Genomic DNA, 24,555 nt, shown 5'->3' with positions numbered 1-24,555 from the left:
TGCATGCTAGTAAATTGAGGTGGAAAGATTAAATTTAAATGTCGAATACCACCTGTATTATTCCACCCTGCTACCACAATTTCAGCTGGCAAAGCCATACTTATCCATGCACAATATCCAGAACAATAACCATGTGTTCTGTGAGCTGTGGACATAATGAAATCTGATTTCTAGTGAATTCCTGCCTCATCCCAGCAGCTGCAGTAAATCAGCCTTCTCCTTCCATGCTTCCCATCATCTCACCTACCTCTGATGCTGCCTCCAGTTGTGTATTTTGTAGCCCTGGTGTAATATTTTTCCCCTTGCACAGAGTATCAGCCTGCCCTGCATCTGTTCTCCAGCTCACAGTCAGGTAGTATCAAAGGAAAGGAGAATTCATGTCCTGTGGGTAGTTCTGAGATCACTGCCAGGGGTCACCTGGATGAGTATAAAATACTGCCCTTTTAATGCAGCCTTTTATTGAGCTGGGTGATAATTTGGGTCCCCTTCCTCCTCCTGGCTGTTGATTTACACCTGGTATTTGAGACCTTTCTAACACTATGAGACCTCCTTAAAACCAGTGACTATGTTCAAAAGTTACCAGGTGGGAGCAGAAGTTACCAGGTGGGTGGAGAAGAACATAATTTCCCTTGGAAAGCAATCCTGAAAGGAAGGATGACAAAGAATGTCCATCATTCAGCATCCATGGGGTAGATCCCTTGCACCAGCTTTGTCAGATTAGATTAATCCCTTCCTCAGCAATTCCTTCCCTTTGTTGCCTTGGATGCTTCCTGAAGGCTGACAATTCTCTGTTGGGGAAATGGCTTTAGGAGGATGCAAGAGGGAAGCATGAAAAGTGTGAGCTTGGGAGTCTGGCCATGGAGCTGGATCATCCAGATCATCTCTCCTTTCTATCCTGTGTGTTCTAGGAGATATTTTTTATCATTTTTTGTTGCTGTTGTCATTATAATGGATCTAATGTATATTATACTTTTTTTGCTAAATAGCTGAAAATCAAAGATACTTTATTATACTTGATGAATCACTGGGAGGTTGAAAAGCTTAAAAACCCCAGGTGCATACCATGGATATTATAAGGAACAATACAATTTTGTTAAGTGATTGTAACTTGTTTAACAAGTGTAATCATCTGTGTGGAAAAGAAAAAACCCACAGATGCCTTTTTTCAAGCAATAGGTCCATATATTGCTGAATGCCTCTGCTTTGGATGATTGCAGAGCAGTGGTGCTGATGTGGTGTCTTGTTGTACGTTATCAACTGTAGCAGAGTGTTAATTAAGAACGATGTAACCTGCAACTCCAATTATTAGTCCTGTCTGTTTAGCTGGACAGGAGCAGTGCCTTGCTTTAGTTACTTTGAAAGCTTCCATAAGAATGGTAAGATTAATGTTTTATTTTCCCATCTGTTCATGAGACAGTTTAAAAATCCTGAAGTTTAAAATGCAATAGAATGTAAACAAAAGGGCTTCTGCTCATTTACATGTTAGCCAGATTTGCTAACTGATTGCTGTTTGAACCTAATCTACCACCTCCTGCTGCATTAGCTACAACAAACATTACATTTACATACTGATTTCTTATTTTGTTTTAATGTAAATAATCTGTAATTACAGTAAATTTGGACTTCTGTTGACATGAGCTTATATAAATCTGTAAGTTTAAAATGGAAATGTTAATTACCTTGTGTCATACCTGTTTATATAAAAATCAGAGGTTTTGGGGGAAATCTCTGTGTGGCTGAGAAAGATATTGCCTAGTGGAAAATACTGAGTGTATTTCATAAAACTGGAATGGAAAAGAGCATTTACATGTCATTGATTAAGGATTTACTTATGGTGTCAAATTCTAAAATATTACTGAAATTTCAAAGAAAAATGCGGTCAAAAAGCAAAGTATCATATAAAAAAATCAGAGCATTAATGTCATCACTTAACTGCAGATAGAATCAATCTGTTTTTTATATCCAAGTCTCTTGCTAGAACTGGTCAGAGCAATGACTGTGCTCTGATCTATTTTCTTTTGTGTGTTCTTGGACTTCTTTTTTGGGTTTAGGCAGGGTACCTCAATTGGAGGATTGGTGCCCAGAAATACAGATTCCCTTGCCTCTTGTGCTGCAGAATCATTCAGCTGGGGTAAAAAGGTTATAATGGTGTATATCACCTATCAGCAAATGCTTTTCAAAGCTCAGGTTTACAGTAGGGGAAAAAGTGTTCTGGTAGTAGTGGCCTACTTTAGTCCTTTTTCCAGAATTTAGTTTTCTTTTCCCTCTAATTAATTCTCAGATTAATTGTATTCTCTTAGCACTGGTGGCAACAAAGAAAAAGAAGGAAAAAAAATCTGTTTTGTCTTTAATGGGACCTACAGTTTGACCCTGATTTTTTTTCCCCTTTTAATATAGCTGTTTTATTTGGAAAATTGTAGTGAACTATAACATTTGTAGGAAAATCCAACAGCTGCAGATAATGAGGCAAAAGTTTTAGTGGTGTGTCTTGTATTCAGTCTTCTCAATATGCTTATGTGGACCTAAAGAGAAATAGAAATAAGCTTCATCTTACTGCCAGTGAGAAGTTTCCCATAAAAATACTTTCACCTTGTAAAATTCATCATTACCTTAATGGCTGAAGTACAATTTTTGGGCAAGATGTATTTTGGTCCAAGTAACTTGGGGTAATCTGCATCCCCCTTTGCTGGAGGAAATGGTTGTGGGAGGGACAGAGATCTCTGGCTGTGTGTTCACATCAGCCCCATCCCACACAGAGGGTGGGCAGCGCTGGCATCGGTGACCCATCAGGTGTGCCAGCAATTGTGCCATCAATTCCTCCTCCCTCTTTCCAGTGGACACTGTCCAGGCTTTACAGCTGTCAGGCCATGTGGGATTTTGATGTAGGAGCTCCAAGAACTGGAGCAGTTGAGCAGAGCATTTCTGTGTAAGCAGAAGTAATGTTCCTCAGTTTGTTATTTTTCTGAAGAAAAGGTGAACAATTAACCAAGCACTGCATTTGCTAACACTTTCAAACCTAGTTTCTCCTCAATTTTTTCAGTTTTTTTTTTTTAGCCAGCTTAATTTTCAGCCTCCTTTTCACTCTGTTTGTCAATGAATATGTGCTGAGAATTTGCTTGTTAACAACATTCAGCTTGTGTTGCTTAGAAATCCCAAAAGTAGAGGTGTCAAAATTGTTAGTTGAAAAATTAAAGCTTTTAATTTTTAGGCGCTTCATTTAAATTTGTTTGAAGATTATTTTTTCCTTTCCAAAATACTTCCTGCTCTCACAAGTGGAAAACTTTTCCTATGAGTGGGTGATTTTTATTAGCAAGCTGTATTTTGAGTTGTACTGAAGTGTGGGGATCATGCATAACTGGAGAGACTGAGGGTTTGATCAGACTGGCCTGTTTATTCTATGTTTACATCAATTACAGAATGAAAACATGAGTCATATTATCAGTTAGCATCTACAGATTTTCAGATAGAGTCAAAATTAGCTATAACAGAACCTTGTGTGAGTCTGTATGGAGTCCAGAGCCATTCACATATGCAGTAATTAATGTTTTCAGAGCAATTAAATATGTCATTTGCCTCTAGTATTTGCTGAAAACAAATAAAAAAATCAGAATCTGAAAAAGCACAGCAGGATATTTTAGTTGCTACTGAACATTTGCCAATAGAAAATATGGTTATGGGGATGCAAAACTTAATAACAATCAAATTAGAATTATCTTTGAAAATAGGCATACAACTTTTCAGGACTCCTCTTTTTATTTTTTCCCCTCTTTTGAGGGATTGTTAGATATTTAAAGAATTGTTAGCCCTTTTGTTGAAAATCTTGTGAAAGTACAGAAAACTACATGTTCAGCATCAATGACTCCAGTTACATTTGTAGTGTCTCTCATGCACATGATCATACTTAGCACTGGCAATGAGTTGTATTTATTTTCCATATTGGAAAACCATTAAAGACACGAAATAGCACTTCATTATTTGGTTTTGTAGAATGTGATTATTGAGATGTGACTGGAGCCAAATTAGGTTTCCCAGTGAAGATATTTTTGTAAGCTAAATATCCCTGAGATGTTCAAGTAAATTGTGTATCTCTTGCTAAAGCATCCAGTGAGTATTGTATGAGTTCCTTCCCATCTGAGCAGCAAACCAGCAGATCAGTAATTCCAGAAGGAGATAAAACTAACAAATCAGGTCTCAAATGATGGAGGAGTCTTTCTTGTCTTCTTATGTCATAAGATACAGCTGTGCTGGTCTGCATTCAGGATTTGTCCTGTAGTGCTAAGAGGAATGGCTTGTTGAAGTGTCATGGAATAGTGAAGATGTGAAGGAAAAAAACACAGTCTGTCATTCTTTTAAGTGTATGTGATAAGAAAAAAATAATTGAATAGGCACAATTAAATTTCATGTGCCACTGAACGAGTCAAGTCTGCATGAATGTTGTTTAGAAACCCAAGGCACGGTGCAGTGTTGCTGCAGTTTTGTAGCGTGTGTAAGATTGCACACAGCCATAATTGCCATGTCTGTAACAGGAGTCCTGCCTTCTGCTTTGAAAAGTAGATATATAGCTGCATAATTTTGTACCTAATTAAGCAATCAGGATGCCTTTTTAATATCCAGAAGTTTTACTACCAGGAAATTCAGGAAAACACCCAAGTTTATTACAACATGAAGATATGGTTGCCCTGTTTAAACCGTATCTTAAGATTTTTTAAAATTTAATTTTTATTTCTGTTTTTATTTTTATTACAACTCTCTGTGAATGTACATTTAAAACAATGTGAGCAGAACTAAATTTTCTAAATGTGCAATACCTACACGAGAAATTTTGCTGTGGTTACTTTTCCAGTTCTAATTAGCTGGGTTTATGTGCTTTAAATGAATCTAAGCAGAAGAATTTCCATTTGGTTTCTGCTTCAGGTAACCCTTGAGAAGCAAGAGCATGCTTTGCCTTGTTCTATTTACCATCAGTTCTTAATGTGCATCATAGCTTGATATTTGGTCTGGCCATCAATGTGCTGACAAGCCCATTATTAATGGCATTAGGAGTGCTAAATACACCCGATGTTTGTGAAGATAATGGGACTCTCTGCATTTTGAAAATACTTAACATTAGATGAGCTTTAAAGGCTGCAGTCACCTTATTAAGGAAGGAGTTCAGGAATGGCCTTTGGTCATTCTCAGCATGCTTCCTTGCATTTAAGAGTGAAAAGAGAGATGATAATGTTGTGCCTGGACTTGTCCGTGCAGAGTTTAGGGTACCCTGGGGTTTCTGCATCTAACTGTAAAACAAGCTATAACATGCTTATCCCTGATTTTCCTGTTTTTCTTTCAACCATTTCAGGGCCCTGCAGGAGTCATTAAATCAAAACTTCATGCTGATTGTCACCCATCGAGAAGTCCAGCGGGAGTACAACCTCAACTTCTCAGGAAGCAGTACCATTCAGGAGGTGAGTGCTGCTTCACAGCTGAAGAATAAATGTAGCTCATTATAGCTAATGCCAGCTCTCTTAAAGGGGGTTTGCATGGTCCTGATGCATATTCCTGTGTTTTATTAGTCTTTTTTATTTTCATCAACTGGATCATCAAGATTTGATTAAAGAATTCAGTTATAAAAGGTGTTCTATTAAATTATACAGAAAAGGATGTTTCTTTTTGTATTGTAGTGGCAAAATACACAAACAGTTGTGTATACACAAACAGTTTATTGAGTTATTCAAGTTTTATTTTACTTGAAACCCCTTGAAACTCTCTCTGTGTTCCTTTCTTTTAACCAGCTCCATCTCCATTTTGTGGGCAAATTTTATTTTACTTGAAACCCCTTGAAGCTCTCTCTATCTTCCTTTCTTTTAACCAGCTCCATCTCCATTTTGTGGGCACCTCAGCCCCTGTGCTGGTTGCTGTTGTGGTGCTGTAATTGTTACTGGCCTGGTAGCCAAATGGTTTTGTGTGCAATGGACGTTGCTGCCGTTCTGTGGAACGGCCAGCAAGGGGTGATATTGGAGAGAACTTCAGCAGAATTAAGTCCTATAGGAACAAATATCTCTGATGTGACTCTGGACTCTCTGAATTCACAATAAGCAGTCCCTTGCATATTTTTAAAACTCCTTTCCAAGCCCAAAGGTTGTTGTCTAGTGCTCCATGGTGTATCTAATGCCAGATGTTGTGGATGTTATTTTCCATATAACCCACTGCTTTCTGGAAACTTGACAAACAACCTAGAAATGTGAATCTTCAGAATTCACATTAAAAAATATTAAGATTAAATGTTTGCTTTTCAAATTAAATGTATGTTTGCTATTATTGGTCTGTGACTTCTCTCAGTCTTTTAGGGTTGAACAGATTTTATTGAAGTTTTTCGTGTTGCATGCTGACATGGTAGACAGAATTAATTTAAGTTCTGTAATATTAACTATGGGAGTGATATCTCATACAGCAATGAAAAATGATATCACTGTTTTCATTGTGAATCCTGCTATTCTTAAGATTCTGATCTTTCCCTCATGTGAAAGCGTGTTTCTATTTCATATGTTTAGATCTACTATAGTAAGTTCTGTTTTGCTTTTCCTGGTAATACAAATACACATACTTGAACCAGTTTGACTTTTGAAGGGCTGAACTTTGACTCTCTATAAAGAATTTGAACATTAATGGAAATAAATCATCAAAATATGTGGTTTGAATTTTAAAATTGTGAGATTCTAAAAGAAAACACATACATATATGTTGTCTGTTTGGTTTTTATCAATGCTGTATCATTTACTTTGCTGGTGGGTCTTACCTGGCTTAAAGGAGCCAGAAAGCAGTGCCAGGGGGATCCAGGCTGCCTTTACATGCACTGAAGTTTTCTTGTTTGTTGGTAATGGCAGGTTATGGTCATCAGGTTACCATATGAAATCAACATAATTTAAAAGTTAGTTATGATTTTTCCCTTAAACAACCAAAATAAAAAACCTATCACCACATAACCAGCGTGAGCAGAAAACCTTTCTTTGCCTTTCTTGTATTGAGTGTGTATAAAGTTGTGAAGGGGCTAAAATGAAAGGAGCTCCCCGGCCCTTGTTGTGCAGCTGATGCTGAACAGGTGAACGTGTCTGTCTGTGCAAAGGCTCCTGGAAATCCCTGGGGATTTCACTGAGGTAAAAGGGTTGCTGAACATTTGTCTAATTATAGAAAACAAGCACTGTTTTGAATGTTAACTCCCTAATGGCTTCTTAATTTAATTTTTTTTTCTTTTAGCATAGAGTAATCATTGTAACAAATCTAGGCAGTCCTTGTGGTTTGGAGGAGTCGGTGGTATCATTCCTCATCTCCTTTGTCTCTGTCCTCTCCAGGGACTGTTAGATTTTTTTTTTCCTCTTCACTCTCTTGTTCACACTTTAACAAATTAATAGTTTACTTTCCTCCTGGTGTATTTTTGTAACGGTGGAGAAGCTCAGTGATGCAGTTGCCAACCACAAGAGGGCAGGAAGGACTATTCAATTATTACCTAAAAATGCTGCTCAGTGTTTTCAAATTAGCTTCTGGTATATTAACAAAAAGGACTATAATGGCCAAGTTATTGTTTGATTTACAGATAATTGGCATATTGCAGGGAGGAGACTTAATTTCACCCTTTTAAATTAAACAGGGAGATTTAAAAAGACATAAAATATTCATTAATGTTCAGTGATTATAAAGCAGTGGCATATATTTATTTTACCTTTATTACTGTTTCGATGGGAAAATACAGCAAATATTTCAGAAATCGACTTGGCCATACTGACAAGTTGAAATGTTTAAGCAGTGTTAATGCAATCTACTCACACGCCATATCCTATGCAGAAAGATTCAAAATGACTACATCAATTATTAAAAGAAATATTTAAGATTCTAGAACTGTTCTACTTCTTGCCACAGTTGGGTGCAACTGTCTCTCAAGGGCTGCTGGTGCAGTCTGTTGTTGTTATTAGTACTGTGAATTTTAAGGAATAGATATTTTTTACCCAAGGGTCTCAAATACCCCCCAAACTCACACCAAAAACTCAACCCCACCCACCTTTCAGAAGGCAGAAATGTTTTGCAGTGCATTAAATGCAAAACCCAGCGAGCTCACAACTGTGCTTTCCTAAACTACTATTTCTGCAGTTCTCTGGTTTTTTATTGTTTAGGATGCATGTTTAATAGGAAATGATATTTGGGTGAATTGTTTTCTCAAAGAAATTGTGTTTAATGGGGAAACCATGTGACAAAAAATTGTCTGAGAGAAGCCTGATGCCGTAGTGCTCAAGTCTGCTTCCAAAATTGATTGCATATTACTTTAATAGTTGGATTTTGGAGGGTACTTGAAAATGCCTTTGTTTTATTTATTAACATTCTTTATCAAAATAGCTAACTCTTTACATATTAAGATCTTGTTTTCTCATCTTAAAAATATAAGTTAAATTGTTTTGTGATCATGAACTTATACAGAATCTTTGAAAATGGAATAAAAAAATAAATAGAACTTCTTAAAAATTCTGTATATTCGATTTAAATTTTTTTTTGAGTTGGGCAGGGGAGTAGTTAACTTGGAAGGTTGATAACATGATGGTCTAAATTGCAAGTTAATCTGTGTCACATTTGTTTCTGACATCCATTTGTTCTTGTAAAATTGCAGTATTAAATTAATTCTGGGCAGATACTGTTCTGGGAAATATCATGGTTACTTTTTTCCATGATCTGCATTTTAAATTGGAAATTGGTAGGTTTTATGCCAGTTAGGAGATTGTTAATGAATACATTTCCAGTATATTACATAGTTATATAAGGACAATTTGACAAATTGAACTCCTAATACAAGACTAAATGGAGTTTTCTGTCTGAAGACTCATTCTTCATTCTGCTACAATAATTTATAAAGGCTGTTTGAAATTGGAGAGATTTTTTAACTTCAGGTTTGAGAAGCTCTGTGCTAAACTATTACAAGGCATTGCCACATTAAAGATAATTTCTTTTCTATCTATACTTACCAACTTGTTCTCATTTAGAAATGAACTTTTCTACAATTTTTCATTTTTGCAAGTTGTAGTTTTATTATTTTACAGAAATGAAGGAAAGCCTTCTTCAGAAAGGGGAATATTTAAAAGCAAGTTTGTGCTCTGATCCTGGAGCAGACGAACTAATTTGTGAAAAACTTAACGGGCTTGAGTTCTTGTCACAATAATGTGCTCCACACTTTTTGTTTTAATCAGTGACACAGAAAAAAATCAAATACTTTTAACAAACTGGATTGCTCCATTAAAAACAAGGACTTTACATTTGTCTATTTTACTCTTATGATACAGATTTTGAAGCCTTTTTGTGATTCCTGCATGCAGGATTGCAAAAATATCCAGTGTACACAAGCTGTGGCTGCTAAAGGGTGGATGAGTTAAATATGCAGAATGCTCAGTCCCCTCACAGATTGGTGATCTTATTTTGTAACTGCTGGAAATTCTAGTTGAGAGTAGTATGTAAAGCAAGTACTGGGCACTAGAATTCTTGGTAGAACATAAAATCTGTGCAAACAATACAGAGAAGATGGGTTTTTAAATACTGGCTGCCTCTGCATAACTGCCTCTGATTTTTATTCCCTTCCTTTAGCCAATAACTTAAGCAGGGCTGCCTGCTCAGCATCCCTGTCACCTGTGCTAGGTAATATATTTGTTCTCTGCTCCCCACAGACTCCCTGGCTAAGGTGGAATATGGAGAGCAATGTATCCAATAGCCCTCCAGGCAGGAGGAGGAACTATTTGTGCACACAACTGCCTGGGCTGAGATAAACTGTAAATTCTCTGTTGACAGACCCTAATCAAATCCTTTGTGATGAATTTCTTTAAACTTTCTTGGTGAGTGGATGAATGTTAAGCAAGATGCAAAATCACCATTATAAACACGCAGGCAGAAGCTTCATTTGAAAGGCCTAAATAAATGTAATATATAAATATAGGTAAGCTGAGAAATTACCTGCAGCAGGCAGAAAAATAATCTGGCTGAACGTCTTGTACCTTTTTCAGGTCTGTTTTTTTGTGTCTGAACAAAATATTTTCAAGACAGTTGTTGCTGAGTGAGATCATTCAAAGTAAACGTCAGACACTGGCATGGAGACATGAAATGCATGGATAAATAAGGTTACTCTTTTTAATGCTGTAGCTAAATAATTCCAATAAAACACGTTTAGCAGAAATAGACATACCCAAATACGGTAAATATATTAATAATTTCAGAAACAGTTGTTTTGTGTTTTGACATTTTGTGCTTGCTTTAAAATTGTTGAAATCTACTGTTGTAGTAAAAATCAGTAACTAGCACTTTTTGGATTTAATAGGAGTCGCACAAACGTTCTATTGTTCAAATGCTCCTAGTATCAGAGCAGCTATTAAAATACATTGCTATACTCATTGTACTCAAGACCTGTATGTTGTTGTGAAATGTGAACATTTAGTTTGCTTTTTAAAGACATCTGTCATCTTAAAATTATACTCAATTTATAGCAAGTTGTGACAGCACTATACATAATTTAAATGTGACTGTGATTTCCTCAGTGTTATGCAGTGGTAAATGAGGATGTGCTAGCAAGCCAGGCTTTGACTTTTTCAGTGAGAAGAGAAAAATTTTTAAAAAGCTAAATCAACTTCTCGATTTGTTTTTTGCCTTTGTATTATAGAAAACCAGCACATTCCAAAGGTAAAATGTATTTTGGAACCTGAAAGAAATCCTGATAAACTTTTTGTAAGTGGTGATGTGTTGGGAATTAGATGAAGTTCCTGGGGAAATAAAGAGGAAATACCTTTTAGGTACCTGTTCAGCAGTGATAACTTTATTAGGCACTTAAAATATCTTAATGCCTGACTGAAGAGATCTGTTTCGAAGATATTCCACTGAAAAATATAGATAACTACTTTTCTTTTTCTGCAACAGAAACAGCAATAAGAGATAAAGAAAGGGCACTACTTCTCACTTAATTATGAAACCTAATATATTCCTGACAGAATAGGTTTCATAACCTGTAATTTGATTTTGGTGGGTTTGGACGTGCATATCATTAAAGAAACTATCTTCAGTTATTAAAAACTAGTAAACATGGACATTTTTATATGCAAGAAAAGGCAGAGAGTAAATAATTGCACTGGTGACCAATACTGTAATAATCCTGTTTTACAATATGCACTTGACAGGTTGTAATAGTGCTAATTGAAGAGACTAATTCACACTTGCTTCATTCTATTCAAAGGCAAAATCAGCAGCTTGTTTTGCTTTTGACCAGATGGTCCTGATGAACACCTACTGTGCACTTTAAGTGCTTTACTAGAATTACAAAGGCTGGGGGCTGCATCCGACTCAAAATGATTTGAGAAGAGAAAAAAACCTCACTGCTCAATGGATTTGGTGCAACTAAATTAATTCTAGTGGACCCATTACACATTGAGCCCCCTTTTCAAAGTGCTGAGCCTCCTCGTTTGTTCTGTAGCAATGAGAAAGTGAAAGGCAGATTACTGCAAACAGAAATAAAAAAAAAGTGCTGTGAAAAGGAGAAAAGAGGCCTTGAAGCCTTTTCATATCATTTGGGTTTTTCAAGTGCGTTATTTTTGGGGAGGGTGGATGTATGAAAAGCCAATTGGAGTTTTTTTTGTTTTAAAGTGCGCTATTTAAGTACTATGAATATAAAAGCAAGAGCAACAGTTGACTGAGTTTACTGTGGTAAAGCTTTGTGTCCAAGGATGAATCAAATTCATTATAGTCAATGCTTTGTATTTTCATATGAATGTAGGGTTAGTTTCACAAGACTGTGTCTGTTTAGGATAATTATAATTTAATATTTTCCTTTCATAAAGTTATCACTGTAGTTTATCTAAAATTTGCTGAAAGCAAGGGTTTATTCCTTGCATAAATTTAGAAGCACGCAGAGAGTTTTAAACTCCAAAGGAGGCTGTTTGATTTGCAAGGGAAGGCGAGGCAGGTTCCAATGGCACAGATTATTATAACTAATTAGAAGTCACACATCTGTTAACGTTCAGTTTGTCAGCACTCAGTTTAGTGTGTGTGTGTTTATATCTCTTCTTCTTTTCTCTCCTTCTCTATCTCTATTCCCCTCCATCCCTAAGTGTAAGTTGGGTTGGAGAGAAACTCTCAAAGAATAAGGATCAATTTATTTGAATTTGAAAATAATGAGGAGTCATTGTTATAATTTTGGTTATGGGTTTGGCTCTGTAAATGCTCAGTCATGTGAGTTGTCCTTATTTTAGAAGTAATCATGTTGAATTGAAAGGCTTTGCTCATGTAATTTAAGGATGCTAAGGATTTTGGGGATCAAGACCTAATTTAAAACCTTGAATTTTTAAAAAACTGCAATTAAAACCTTTGCTTGCTATTCTGATTTTGAATATTTGCTGTGTTTTACTTTCGGGTTGGTGAATTTTTATGCAAGGCTTCTATCATAATGCTAGCTATTAAAAAGGTGTTAGCATGAAATGACAAGAAAACCTAAGCAGCTTTATGAACATATTAAACAGCTCTGTCCCCAGCTCCTGTGCTATTTAGAGTGGGAAAGCAGCACTCTGTAGCTAAACAGCTCAGTGCTGTTATCTGTGCGAATTATATTTAGTTGAATAACAAATGAAAAATTCAAGTTAGCATTTTTTTTTGCAATTAAAAAAAATTAATTTACAGCTTGTAAATTAAAGTGGTTTAGAACGTGGTTTAACCTTTCTATCCTGTGTTAACTATAATATGATCACTTCTATTATTGCATGATATACACTTATATTAAAAAAACACATTCGTTGAATTGCTGATTTGTTTTCAAACAATGAAATTTGTATTTGTGCAAATTATCGTAGGCACAGTGTTCTCTCATGTTTTCTCATCAAACAACCCAATTATACTTATAAATAGTGAGGTGCTAATGAACTGTTGTTCGGGAAAAGTTGATTTTTTTTTTTTAACTTGAGTAAGAAAGGAAACACTTCACAATTTTAGAGTGCTTGCTTGGTGAGAAAATATTTGAAAATATTTTACTTATGTAAATCATGTTGGTGCTATCACTTTTAAATACACAACAGAAGCTAATCTAAAATCCCCATCAGTTCATATGGAGCGTAACTACATGCTTGACATTGTAAATTGCTCACTTAATTGGGAACTGAGGATTTACTTATATTCATTAAGTTACAGAAGTTGTTTCCTAAGAGCTGCTATTTCAGCTTGAAGTTTATCTCTGCATTCACTGAATAGAAGGAGGTAATTTTTTGGATAGTTGTGGGGATAAGGATATTTAAAGTAGTGGTTTTGGAGTTACAACACCAAAATGGTCAAAAGTATCTTGATTGCAGTGTAATGATGGTGCTGCACTACATTGCTTTGTAATTACTATGCAAAGAAAACACTCAGTTGCTCTTCCAACTGTGAATTAATAATGTTTGTCCCATCCATAACATCTGAGTGACACGGGCACCATCTCTGTAGTAAACCTGTTCCTTAGGGTTTTTCAGTTCTGTTCCTATATCTCTGTAAAACATGAATTTGAAAAGTTATCTTTTTGATTTTGTACCACAAATCGTGGGCATAAATTGGAGAGCCTTGCACTCATTTAAAGGATAAAATGGCCTCATAATCACCCACAAGAAATCCCTGTTACTGTTTTTAAAAAGGGTTATAGCAGCTCTCAGCAAATATTTGCAATAAGTGACAAAATTTATGCCTTGCTTTGTGGTAGTTGCGTGACCAGACAGTGGGGCATAGGATTGTTTTAAGGTTTTTACAGCTGCAGGGAAAAAGCATCTGTTCCTAGAAAAGCCTTCATTGTTTAATTTTGACACTGACTTTTCCATGCTGCTTGTACCAGTCTCTGGATTAGGTGGCACTAAGATAAAATTTGTTTTAAGTTGCTCCCAAATGCAGCTGTCACTATACACAGCCTTGTAGCTTAGGCAAAGGAGACATAATCAAAACAAGCATTTTTGTACAAGGTCATTTGGCAGACTGGGAGAGCTCAGAGCAGGAATTTTGACAATATTGTATCTTGTGAGTAGCTTGGCTATTAGCTTTTGTGTTTGTTTAATAATTCTAGTGATCACTAATGTGTATGACTGTCTCAGAAATAATGAAAGGATTTTTTAAAATGCACTGCTTTTAATGTAAATTTATTTTGATTGAGCAGTTTCTGTGGTATTCAGTTACATACATCCCATGTATGTTTATTTGTATCTCTGTATCTCTACAGTGGAATGGAATTATTTACAAAAAGCAGGGAAAATTGACATTTTTGAAAGGGCTTCCATTTCTTTCCTTCAAAGTTTCCAGTGAATTGAAAATGAAAGAGCACTTCATTTTATGTATCCCAGAGTTGTGTTAATTTCTACCCAGCTGGTCTCAACTGATTGATACAAAGCCAAATTTGTGACTGCCTGCATTACAAAGTCTGTAATTTGCTAATGAATTATGATAATAATCTTTCATCACACATGAAAGATTTAGACAAAAAATTTATTAACTATATAGTTTGATCACAATTTTTGGGTTTGTACCAAGCCTCAAATCTACTTTTATTTTTCTGCCTAGATTAGCAGACCAAAGTGAACTTACCTTGTTTTGAAAGCAGTGATGGTGGAAGTTACATGGGGATGATGGTGGACAGCAGAAATGATACAAACTTGTAGTGTAAATATCCATATTTAATGTACAGACAAATCAAACTGCCCAGTTTCCAACTGGAGGAGCATCACAGTAGACATGGCACAAGAATTTATTTGAGACTGCATCCACTGTCGTGGGTACATATAAATAAATAAAAATAGGGTGCAGATATTCCTCAAGTTCAACCTCCTCTGGATATGGTGGAGGCAAACTAATTAAAACACAGCCAGACAAAGCCATAAGGACAAACTGGGCTTAAAAAGAATGGAAAGGAAAACCAGATCTTCCAGAAGAGGAGCACCTGCCACAAGATCTGTCAGCTTGAGTGAAGTTTGGAGTTACCTGCATGTCAGATCAGCAGAGTTGATTTTGGACACTCTAAGGACAATGTTCTCTGGACATGAGCACACCATAAGTGTCTTCCTCTATGAAATTTGCCCATTTTTGATCAGATCATCAATCTTTTGACCAAAGACTAATTCCCAGTTCTGCAGAGCTTGCTCCTCTACACAGGAAGGAGAGGAGCTCTGTGTTCAGTGACCTCTTTGTTTCTCAAGGTCAACAGAGCTTGCAAAAAACCCCACAAGGCCCAGCATGTATGTCCAGTGTTGCCATTTTTATGTGGATGAAACCATTGGCTTCAGTGGTTTCTGTTTGATGTGCTTCTCCTCAGACCACGAGTGACCCAAACCAGCTGGTTTCTCACCCCACAACCACGTGTGTATGGCTGCCCCAAACAAAATCACACTGAGATGAGGAAAGGAACTTTGGATTGGGTACTGTCTGGAAAGGGGGTTGAGCTATGACCCAAGACTTTTTGTTATTACTTAATTATGTTATTTGTTGTTATCATATTTAGGGAATTAGAACTTTGTGAATAACCAGGAACGTGTTCATGAATCACTTCTTACTATATCAGGTTAAAAAGAAAAAGGCTTAGGTTTGATTAAAAGGCAGAATTTTTTTGGTCAAACTCTGATTAATGGGAAGTGCAGAAAAGTGGAGAGGGAGTGTAAACAACAGAGATTTGGTGTAGCAAGACTTTAACTTTCACACTCCTTCATCCCCAGGAAGGTGATTCTGTCCAGTATTTGTTATCTGGTATGTCTAATGCCCAGTACATCTCTTGGAAATTATGATGTAATTTGGAAGTACAAACAAGCTGAGGATCTTCACAATATTGGAAACACATAACCAATTAAAGAGAAAAAGGGAAAGAGGAGTAAAAGGAACAAGGAGTTTTTGCTATTTTTCTACAATTTCTATATAAAAAAGAGAGCTCTTTTTACAAATACATACTAATAAAATAGCAGTAAGTCTGTCTGTCTGGTATCATGTGGCAGGGCTGTGCATACCTTACTCCAACCCAAACAACCCAAGGACTGACTTAATTTCAGTTATTTTGTTCACAGCATCAGGGCACCCCCAATATCTCTGCAATTTCTTTTAGGAGAAACAGAAAGGTTTTATATTGATCTTATTTCACTAATTTTTGTTGACAAGCTACCTTCTAATGAACTCAGCAAGTGTAACACAGTGACTCTTATTTGAGAAACATTGTGAGCTATATTTGTGTCCTGTTATTAATTTCTCTGTGACTGTAAGCTGTATTTCAGTTCAACATCTCCCCTCTGTGTCTTGCATGAACTTCTGTTTGCACTTACTCACAAAGTTCCTCTTTTAAGGCAAGAAGGACTTATTCCTGAATAATTCAAAAGTGGGGAGTGTAAGAAGTGCTTGGATTAATCTGTGGAGGGTTTTGTGTGTTGACAATTTCACCTATAACTAACAGTCTCTTTCACCCACTCTGCTTAAAAGGTCTTGGCTCTTCTTTATTCTTTGCATTGACCTTGGGCTGGCAGAGAAAAGACCAGACTGCAGCTGAGAGCTCTGACCACAGGGCAGCCTGGGCCAGGACTAAGGCAAACAAAATGGAGAAGCTCTGATATTCACAAAAAGCAACAACAGAAGAGTGGAAGAGGACACTTTTTTTGGTAGTACAAAGCAATACAGTGAAACTTCTCACCCTGACACAGGAGGTAAACTGCCAAGCCAGGCAGGTCCACATTAATTTTTCAGGGATGGCTCTTCTGAGGCCAGTGGAAAATATGCAAATTCTCTAGATCATTCTTTGAGGTTTGGGGTGAGCTGAAAATTTCTTTTTTTTGGTGTGCTAAGAGCATTAGACTGAGATGAAACTCCTCCTTAAATCTTCCCACAGACCAAGTTGCAGCTCACAGCTGTGGCTGCATTAGCACAGAGGACAGTGCAGTAAGAGGTCTGCAGAGAAAACCTATTTATAGGAAAGATCTCTGATAGTTATCTATTTTGGCATTTTAGCAGTGTCCATTTCTGGTCCTGTGGATTGACTGCTTCTTATTAATTGAAATCTCAAAATTGTGCATGTTCTCTTTCACTTTGCTCTTCATGCTAATTGTTTTGCCTGCTCAGACAGTTTTATCCTCCAAACTGAAGTGTGCAGTAAGTTGGGCAGGTGGGAGGTTTAAGATTAGGAGTGTGTTTGAAGTGAAACACCAATGCAGTTCCATTTTATAAGGGCTGGATCTACATCAGTCCCTTGGTGCAAATCAATATTTTCAAATCCTGCAGTGTTGGGAAGCCTCCATTGTAGCAGAAACAGTGTATTTAAAAAATAATTTTGTAGACAGAGGTGGTGGAATTCTTCTTGAATAGGAACAAATAAATGAAAGATTGAGTGGAAAGTGCATAAATGAAAGATTGGATGTTTTCAACTCACTGCAGAGTAGGCATGCAAAGAGTCCCCATGAGCAGTAAGACAAGCTTTTTAAATACCCAAAAAAGAAACAGTTTTCCCCTTAGAGAACTGCATTAGCATTGTGTTTTGGTAATTTTCTTTCTTAAGATCAGTTTGAAGTGAGGAACAATAAAACTTGGAGATTAAATGTTTGTTCTGCAGCCTAAGTGCAAGCTGTTTGAAGTAGAGGATAATTTTAGCATAGTCTGAAATAAGCATCTGTTGTCTCACGACATTGGTATCAGATGAGAACTGAAAATCAATTTCAGTTCTCATTTTGTGTCTTTTGCCTTGTGTCAGTTTTTAGGTCAGATCTAGGATCACTCAGATATGACTTACAAAATCTGACGGTCACTCAACTGAATGTTTAACTCTATAGGTCCTTTTGCTTGTTTAATAAAGTGTCTTTTTCTCTTCTTTTTTTCATCTTCTTTTTCAGGTTTTTTTCCTTCTGTTTCTTTAATTTTTTGGTTGCTCACATACATGTTTTCTTTTGTACTGCTTTCTCATTTCTGCCTTTCATCCTCTGTTTTATTGAATGTTGTTGGTTTTAATGAAAATCGCTTTTACTAATTTCTTAATTTCTCCTTGTTTTAATAAAATATCATTATCTGGCCTAACTTTTCTAAATACTATTTTGTCCTTACAATGCAATACAGAAAAAAATACTGTAAGTCAGAAACTTTTAAAGTATTGTTCTTTTTATGCTTTTTTTTTCAGAATGTTTGTGTATTGAATTATACTTGAAAGCTGTGCTTGTGTGTCAGTATAGTGCACATTAATATAATTCAGAGACTGAATTTTCACTAATTATTATGTGACTATGTAGTGGAAATTCTTTCTATCAACTAAATTTTTATTGCAGGTGTTAATTGTCATAGTTAAAAATATTACACATTCTTAGGATTTAGACAGGAATTATTTTTACATTTTTGATGTCATTTTGTTGGTATAAATTTTATACACGGAATTTGCATAACTAGGAGTATCCTTGTGGTTCAGAGGAGAAGCTGTTAGTATGGATCTGTTTTATTAATTTATTCTCAAGGAAAAACCAGAGAGAGTAGCATAATATGTAAATGAGCAGCTTGTGGTGCTATAACTTGTCAAACAACCATTGATGCAGTATAGCTGAGCAAACTGTTTCAGTGTGTGCATATACAGTAGGTATTTCTCTCCAAATTAATATTTGCATTTGAAATACGAGTGTAGTGCAAATACATGAGAAGTATATAACAATTAATAAACTTTTGTGCTTAGTGTTTACACATTATGTGCTCTGTATTTTAATTCTGAGTGTTATCTGTTTCTTAAGTAATTTTGAATTAGTCTTCCAAATATATTGATTTAAAGCGATTTATTACTTAATTGTTAAGGTTTGATAGGCATTTATGTCCTTGAATCTGGTTGGGTTTGGTGAGTAGTTAGTTGGCCTTTCTTGAGGTTGCCATTTTGATTCCACAGTCTTTATTGATTTCATGTAACAAATTGTTATCTTTATTATATTAGTGAGTAAGTAAAAAAAGCCGGCTTGTTCTTCAAGGTTTTAGTGTCCCCTCAGGGATTTCTTTCCATGACTTTCTTCTTCAACCAAAAGGACTTTGGATCCATCCTTTGACTTTGGGTGGTTCCACAGATTAAAAAAAAAAAGCTTCTCAGGTTTTTTAAAAGCTCTTTCTTAATTCCTTGCATACTTTTGTTCTCCCATTTGTGAATCATTGCCAGCTTACTGTAATGCAATTGGAATAGGATGAAAAAAAGTCTATTTTGCACTTTCTTCTGTGACTGCTTGGCAATTTAAATATAGTATTAGGAATTGCTAGAAAGTAATACCTTGATACATTAGAAATAACTAGAAAGTTTACTATTCATATAATAAATAGAAACATGCTCACACTATTAATTTCTCTACCCATGCTATCCATGTTCTTCCACTGCTAAAATTATGACTTGTTGGGGTTTTCTTTTAGTTATTTTTCCAGTGTAGTGATAAATGTCACTGTTCTGGAAAAGATGTAAGAGTACTGTATCATGATGTTCATGGTATTTTGGAGGAGTTCAGTGTTGCAAGAGTGGTTCTGTGCTCTCAGGGAGTGGAGTGAGGGATTTGGAGCAGTGTTGATGCAAAAGAAATGTAACTTTATTCTCAAAACGCACCATTTTGGTCATTTTATAACAAATGAAGCATCATCATTCTAAGGCCAATCCTGCCTCAGAAATAGGAGGTAGCTCTCTCAAACTGTTGTTCTCATGTCCTGCCCTCCTCTAGAGGTGTTCCCAGAGCCTGAGGGTGGGAGAGGGAGGAGGAGAGCTGTTCTCAGCAGCCCTTTGCTCTCAGGCTTCTGTTTTGGATCCTAGCTGGGAGTCAATGTCATTTGACAGCTGCTTTTCCCTCCCTGCCACCCTGCTCCCCTCTTCCCCCCTCGTGCTGCTTTGAAGGCAGCCCCTGGGGTCAGTGCCAGCCTGGCTTGTGCAGAGCTGAGCCACTGCTGACAGGGAGCCTGGGAAGCACTGCAGAAGCAGGAGCCTGGCAGACCTGTCAATGGCTTTTTTTTTTTTTTTTTTTTTCCCCTCCTTGAGTGTTAATTGTGGTCACAAGAGTTAAGTGTTGCTGTAAAATTAACATCTTGGTATTATGTATTTATTTTCCACCATGGAGCTTCAATGTCAAGTTTACCCAGCAGACAAGTCAAAACAAGATCATTTTTTTTCCCCTAACTGCTGCTGTGGCAAGTCTCAGCCTGGGATCTCAGAAAATCACTGTGTTCCTTCTAGTTAGCAGCTAATAGGAAACAATAAAGATTTAAGGTTCAGAATTTAATTGGCACTGATGCTGATGCAGGAAGAACAAACTGCACATGATTTATTCTTCTGAAGCCTTATTGATTCTTTTTTGTAAGGAAAGCTCTGATGAAAGTAAAAAGAGGCATTTAATTTGCAAGTATTTCTACACAGTTTTTATTCTGAAATGTGCATTTCTATCCTTCTATATCCCTGCTTGGTAAAAATGCCTTAAGATCTTCTAAATCAGAGGCAGATACTGAAAAACAAAAGAGTAAGGTTGTAATTTCTACTGCTCATCTTTTTCATTTGGATGTCATTGCAGCTTTCTTACAGGGTAATTTTACATCTTTCACAAGGCTAATATCTCTCATGCAATTGTGAGCATTTTAAAGATAATGTGACATTAACATATCCTCAAAATCTCCATCCCAGATTCTAGTCTTTTAATGACCTATTTCCAAGGATCAGATCTGGAATATCAATCTCAAAGAGATGGTGATAAAACCAGAAGTTTCCCGTTTTTCTGACATTACCTGTATACCAAAATCTAGAAACAGGATTTTTTTTCCATCACTTACAAAACTGAACTTTTGAATTTCAGTGAGTAACTGAGCGTTTTTCTTCAGGCATAGGTTGACTCCATGCTTGCAGAGTCTACAGCAAGGTCAGAGTTATGTGGCAGAACTAACTGCAGATGTCTTCGAATGACTTCCTGCTTCACAGCTTCCTTGCAAATCATGGTAGAGTCCTTGGGTTATCATCACTGCCAAAACCACCATAGCTGAGCTTCCATTTAATAGCTGATCTCTCAGTCCATGCTTTCAAACAATTTTGAAAATTTTGGAAAGGGGTGACTTAATTCCCTTCCAGTCTCAGCTCTCAATTTTCTCTATAGCTTTGGTGACGGATTCCAGCCATTTCTCCTGTTCTGGAATTACAATTTAAAATGCCTGTCAGTGTGACACCATGACCAGCAGCTCTTTAGCTTCTTGTTGGCTGTTGCCATCCCTGCCATGTGTTTTCCTCCTGCTTGTTAGGAATTTGTTTTCATGACACATCTGCAGGCAAACCTTTTCTGGGACTTCTCATCCATTCGGCTTTAGTGATGGCCTATTATTTCAAGGGAAGAGGATTTTACAGAAACTGTTTGAAATATCCAAAGTCAGTACAAGATAATGATACTTATGTTTAAAGCAGAGTGTCCAAAAGCCTTTATTTTTGCACTCAAGTGGAGAGTTTTAATGTTACTGAGCTGGTGTTGCTGCTGGAGGAGGTCACTCTGTGCCAGATCCCTGTCTGTGTACGTTGTAACTCAACTTTTTTGGTTCTTATTGAGTCAGGACTGCTGTACTTGCACATGTTACTTAAAAACACAAGTCTGCAACATAAATTCACCAAATTTATTGTCATGAGTCTTGCCTTCCATGACTGGATACATCCATAGCTTTCTGACCCTTTTCTGATGGTTGGTAAGTGCCAGCTCACTGGCAGGATCACAAGCTCTTTATGAAAAGTTTTTCAGCTGCTATTGGTAATTGATAATTGATATTGGTATTTGTGTGCTTAAGCCTCACACACCACAGTGTCATGGTGGTGATCACACTTTAATAAGTGATCAGACTCCTGACTTCTCTCTTTCTTTGGCCTGTCAGGAAAGGCCAATTCCCTTCTTATGCATCTGTGTGAGTGCTCAAGGGTTGTGGGTCCCATTGATTTGGAAAATTTCTAAGGAGCAGGCTTCAAAACTGTCCAAGTTGTGGTTACTTAAGGCTGATCTATTTCCACATACAACAAAAAAAAGTGCTAATAAATCTATTCTAGTCCTTACGTCTCTTTAGCCTGCCTGTTATATAGATTGATCTGTTGGATGTGCCTCTTATTCTATTTATTCTAATGTAGATCTGTCCTTTTTGAAACAGTTTAGGTCCAGGGCATATTCTCTGTACAGGTGAGTAACCAGTGAAATTCCAGTCCGTTCTTCTTCCAGCTTGTTATTGCTGAATTTAACAGATTTTTCTTCCCCATCTCAAATCCATGGTTGCATTGATGAATGTGGATGATTCCAGGGCTAGAGGATGCTTGCTTGTCTCCAGCAGGAGATGTTCATCCTAAAAGAGAGAAGTAGTCGTGGAAACTCCACAGGATACAGCTGAATGACCTGCTTTTTGGTAGAAGTCTAGATCCTTGTCTGTTGTGGAAACTTATTTCCAAGGTATATTGGATTGTTGTCTGGATATTAGTGCAGAGCTCTCAGATATCACTTAGTTACCCAATAAATCTGTCATTTCACCCTGTTAGCCATTAGTAGGAACAAGGACATTTGCTGCTTCAAGCAGCACCTCCCTGGTGCTGATAAATAACTGTTCTTCCTGGTCTGCTTCCTTTGTCATTGTTGCAGTGAGACAAAAAGATATCTGGGACTATGTGAAAGATAAAGACTCGGTGTAACTCTCTTGTTGCTATAACAGAATAAAAAGACTGTGTGGGAGCAATTCATTACTCTTTTCCTTTCAAGCACTTAAAAGAAAAACAGAGCTGAAAATATTTCTTTGGGAGATACTGAAATACCTCATTAGTTCTTTCTTTTTATTGGCTATTGAGGTGACAATTCTGTAACAGGAATGAACGTGAGGATGAATTTTGCTTTGATTTATGGGAATGTGTTAATTTGAGCTGAATAGATCTTTTCAGATCTTAATATTTGTTGTCTGTGAATCTTGTTTTGTAATACATAGTTTCTAGTTTTATTTTAGATAAAGGAATTCTAATGAAGACTATGTTAATTCTTTGCAGTATTGGGGATGTTTTGGGGAAAATGAGTTGCTGAGATTCACAAATCTGTAATTTAACATTTTTTGTCATTAAATGGAATAGTGTTTAAGTGTTTACTGCTTATTTAATAGATATAGAATTGCATGTCAAGGTAAGACAGAAAAGTGTCTTAAAAGTGGAGAAAAGAATACATATGTTTAATTAATTAAGTTAACCTTTATTCAAGTCTTTCCATTTCAGTGAGATGACAAGTTTGCACAATAGAATAGTGAAAATGGTCAGAATAGCTTTATATTAGCCCATTTTCTGAGAAGAACATTAAGTTTTCTGTTGTTCTGCAGCAAATGAATGGTGAGCTTTGTGACTGGAATTTGCAGAAGAGGTAACTCCTGTAGTGTTTTGGTCAAACACTAATGAAATTGCATTTAGTTGTATATTCAAGAAATAGTGACTCTTCCATCATTTTTTGGAAGAGCTTTGTGTGTTTCTGGGTCACTCAGAGCAGACTGTTCATGAGGGTGGCTGCTGTTGAAGATACAGCAAATAAACTCATTGCATTGAGAGAGACTCAGCTGTGCACTCCTTTTAGAGAAACAAGATAATGTAGTTTTCTTCTAATATTTTGGAATTCTAAAGGAAAATGTGATTTCAATATTGTGCACTTCAATATTGTCAACTACTTATATTTTTGATTTAGGCAGTCCAGGTCTGGAAGCCAGTCCAGCTCAGGAAAAATGCCTGAACCAGAAGTTGCAGGACTGGGGCCTCAGCAGCATTTCTTTTCTTTATGAAAGTCTTGCTGTTTGTAAAGTTCCTCACTTGATAGGCTTCCAGATAATTTTTGTCTTCAAATTGATCCATAGATTTCACAGTTACTGTTTATTTTCACTCTCCAGTAACACTTTCCCTTCATCTTCCCATGTCTGCACCTGTGTAGAACTTAGACTTCAGGTTGCTAGTGTTGCTCTTGGCTTGGTGTGTTTATTTTAACTGCTGCTAATATTTTACTGTTATCTGATAACCTGACAATTTGAATCTTACTAATTTGCTTTTCCCATCAACTTTTTGTATTCTACAAGTACATATGACTCATATGCAATTGTTCAAGTACTGACTTGTTTGGGGAAAAGACTTAAAGGAAAGAAAGAAGAGCCAGAGAGAATGCAGATTGGGCTATTTGTCCAGGCTGCAGCTGCTTTTTTCAACTTAATTCTATTTTCTGAGGAAATGTGGTTAAATATTTTTAAATACTCAAGAAGTAGAATTACTCAGGACACCAAAACAAATTTGTATGGCTTCTTTTGGTAGATATAAAAATCTATATTTGCATTGTACCTTTGCCTGACTCATTTTGTCAACTCAATGGAATTTCATCTCTGATTCACTCACAGTCTTAGTGTCTTTAATTTTTTAAAATAGTGGTGTAGATCAATGCTCACCTTTTTGTGGTAGAGGAAGGAAGGGCTACAGTTGGCAAATACTATAGATGGCAACAATAAAGATTCTTATCCCTCATTCAGGAAACTTATGGTATGTTTTCACCTGTACTGCCATTACTGTTATACTGAAACCTGTCAGTTAAAAGAGAGAGGTAG

General features: G+C 36.5%; 1 protein-coding gene across 1 annotated transcript in view; it reads left to right on the top strand.

Moving 5' to 3' along the window:
* The window catches only part of FAF1 (Fas associated factor 1), a 145,520-nt gene that overhangs the window by 40,816 nt on the left and 80,149 nt on the right, over positions 1 to 24,555 (top strand). Inside the window, exon 7 of the mRNA XM_058030494.1 lies at positions 5,339 to 5,444. Within this exon, the coding sequence (XP_057886477.1) occupies positions 5,339 to 5,444 (106 nt within the window). The remainder of the gene's footprint in view (positions 1 to 5,338; positions 5,445 to 24,555) is intronic.

The sequence above is a fragment of the Melospiza georgiana genome, chromosome 9 (assembly GCF_028018845.1).
Source record: "Melospiza georgiana isolate bMelGeo1 chromosome 9, bMelGeo1.pri, whole genome shotgun sequence".
NCBI classification, from domain to species: Eukaryota; Metazoa; Chordata; class Aves; order Passeriformes; family Passerellidae; genus Melospiza; species Melospiza georgiana.
This window is presented reverse-complemented; position numbering and strand designations above follow the sequence as displayed.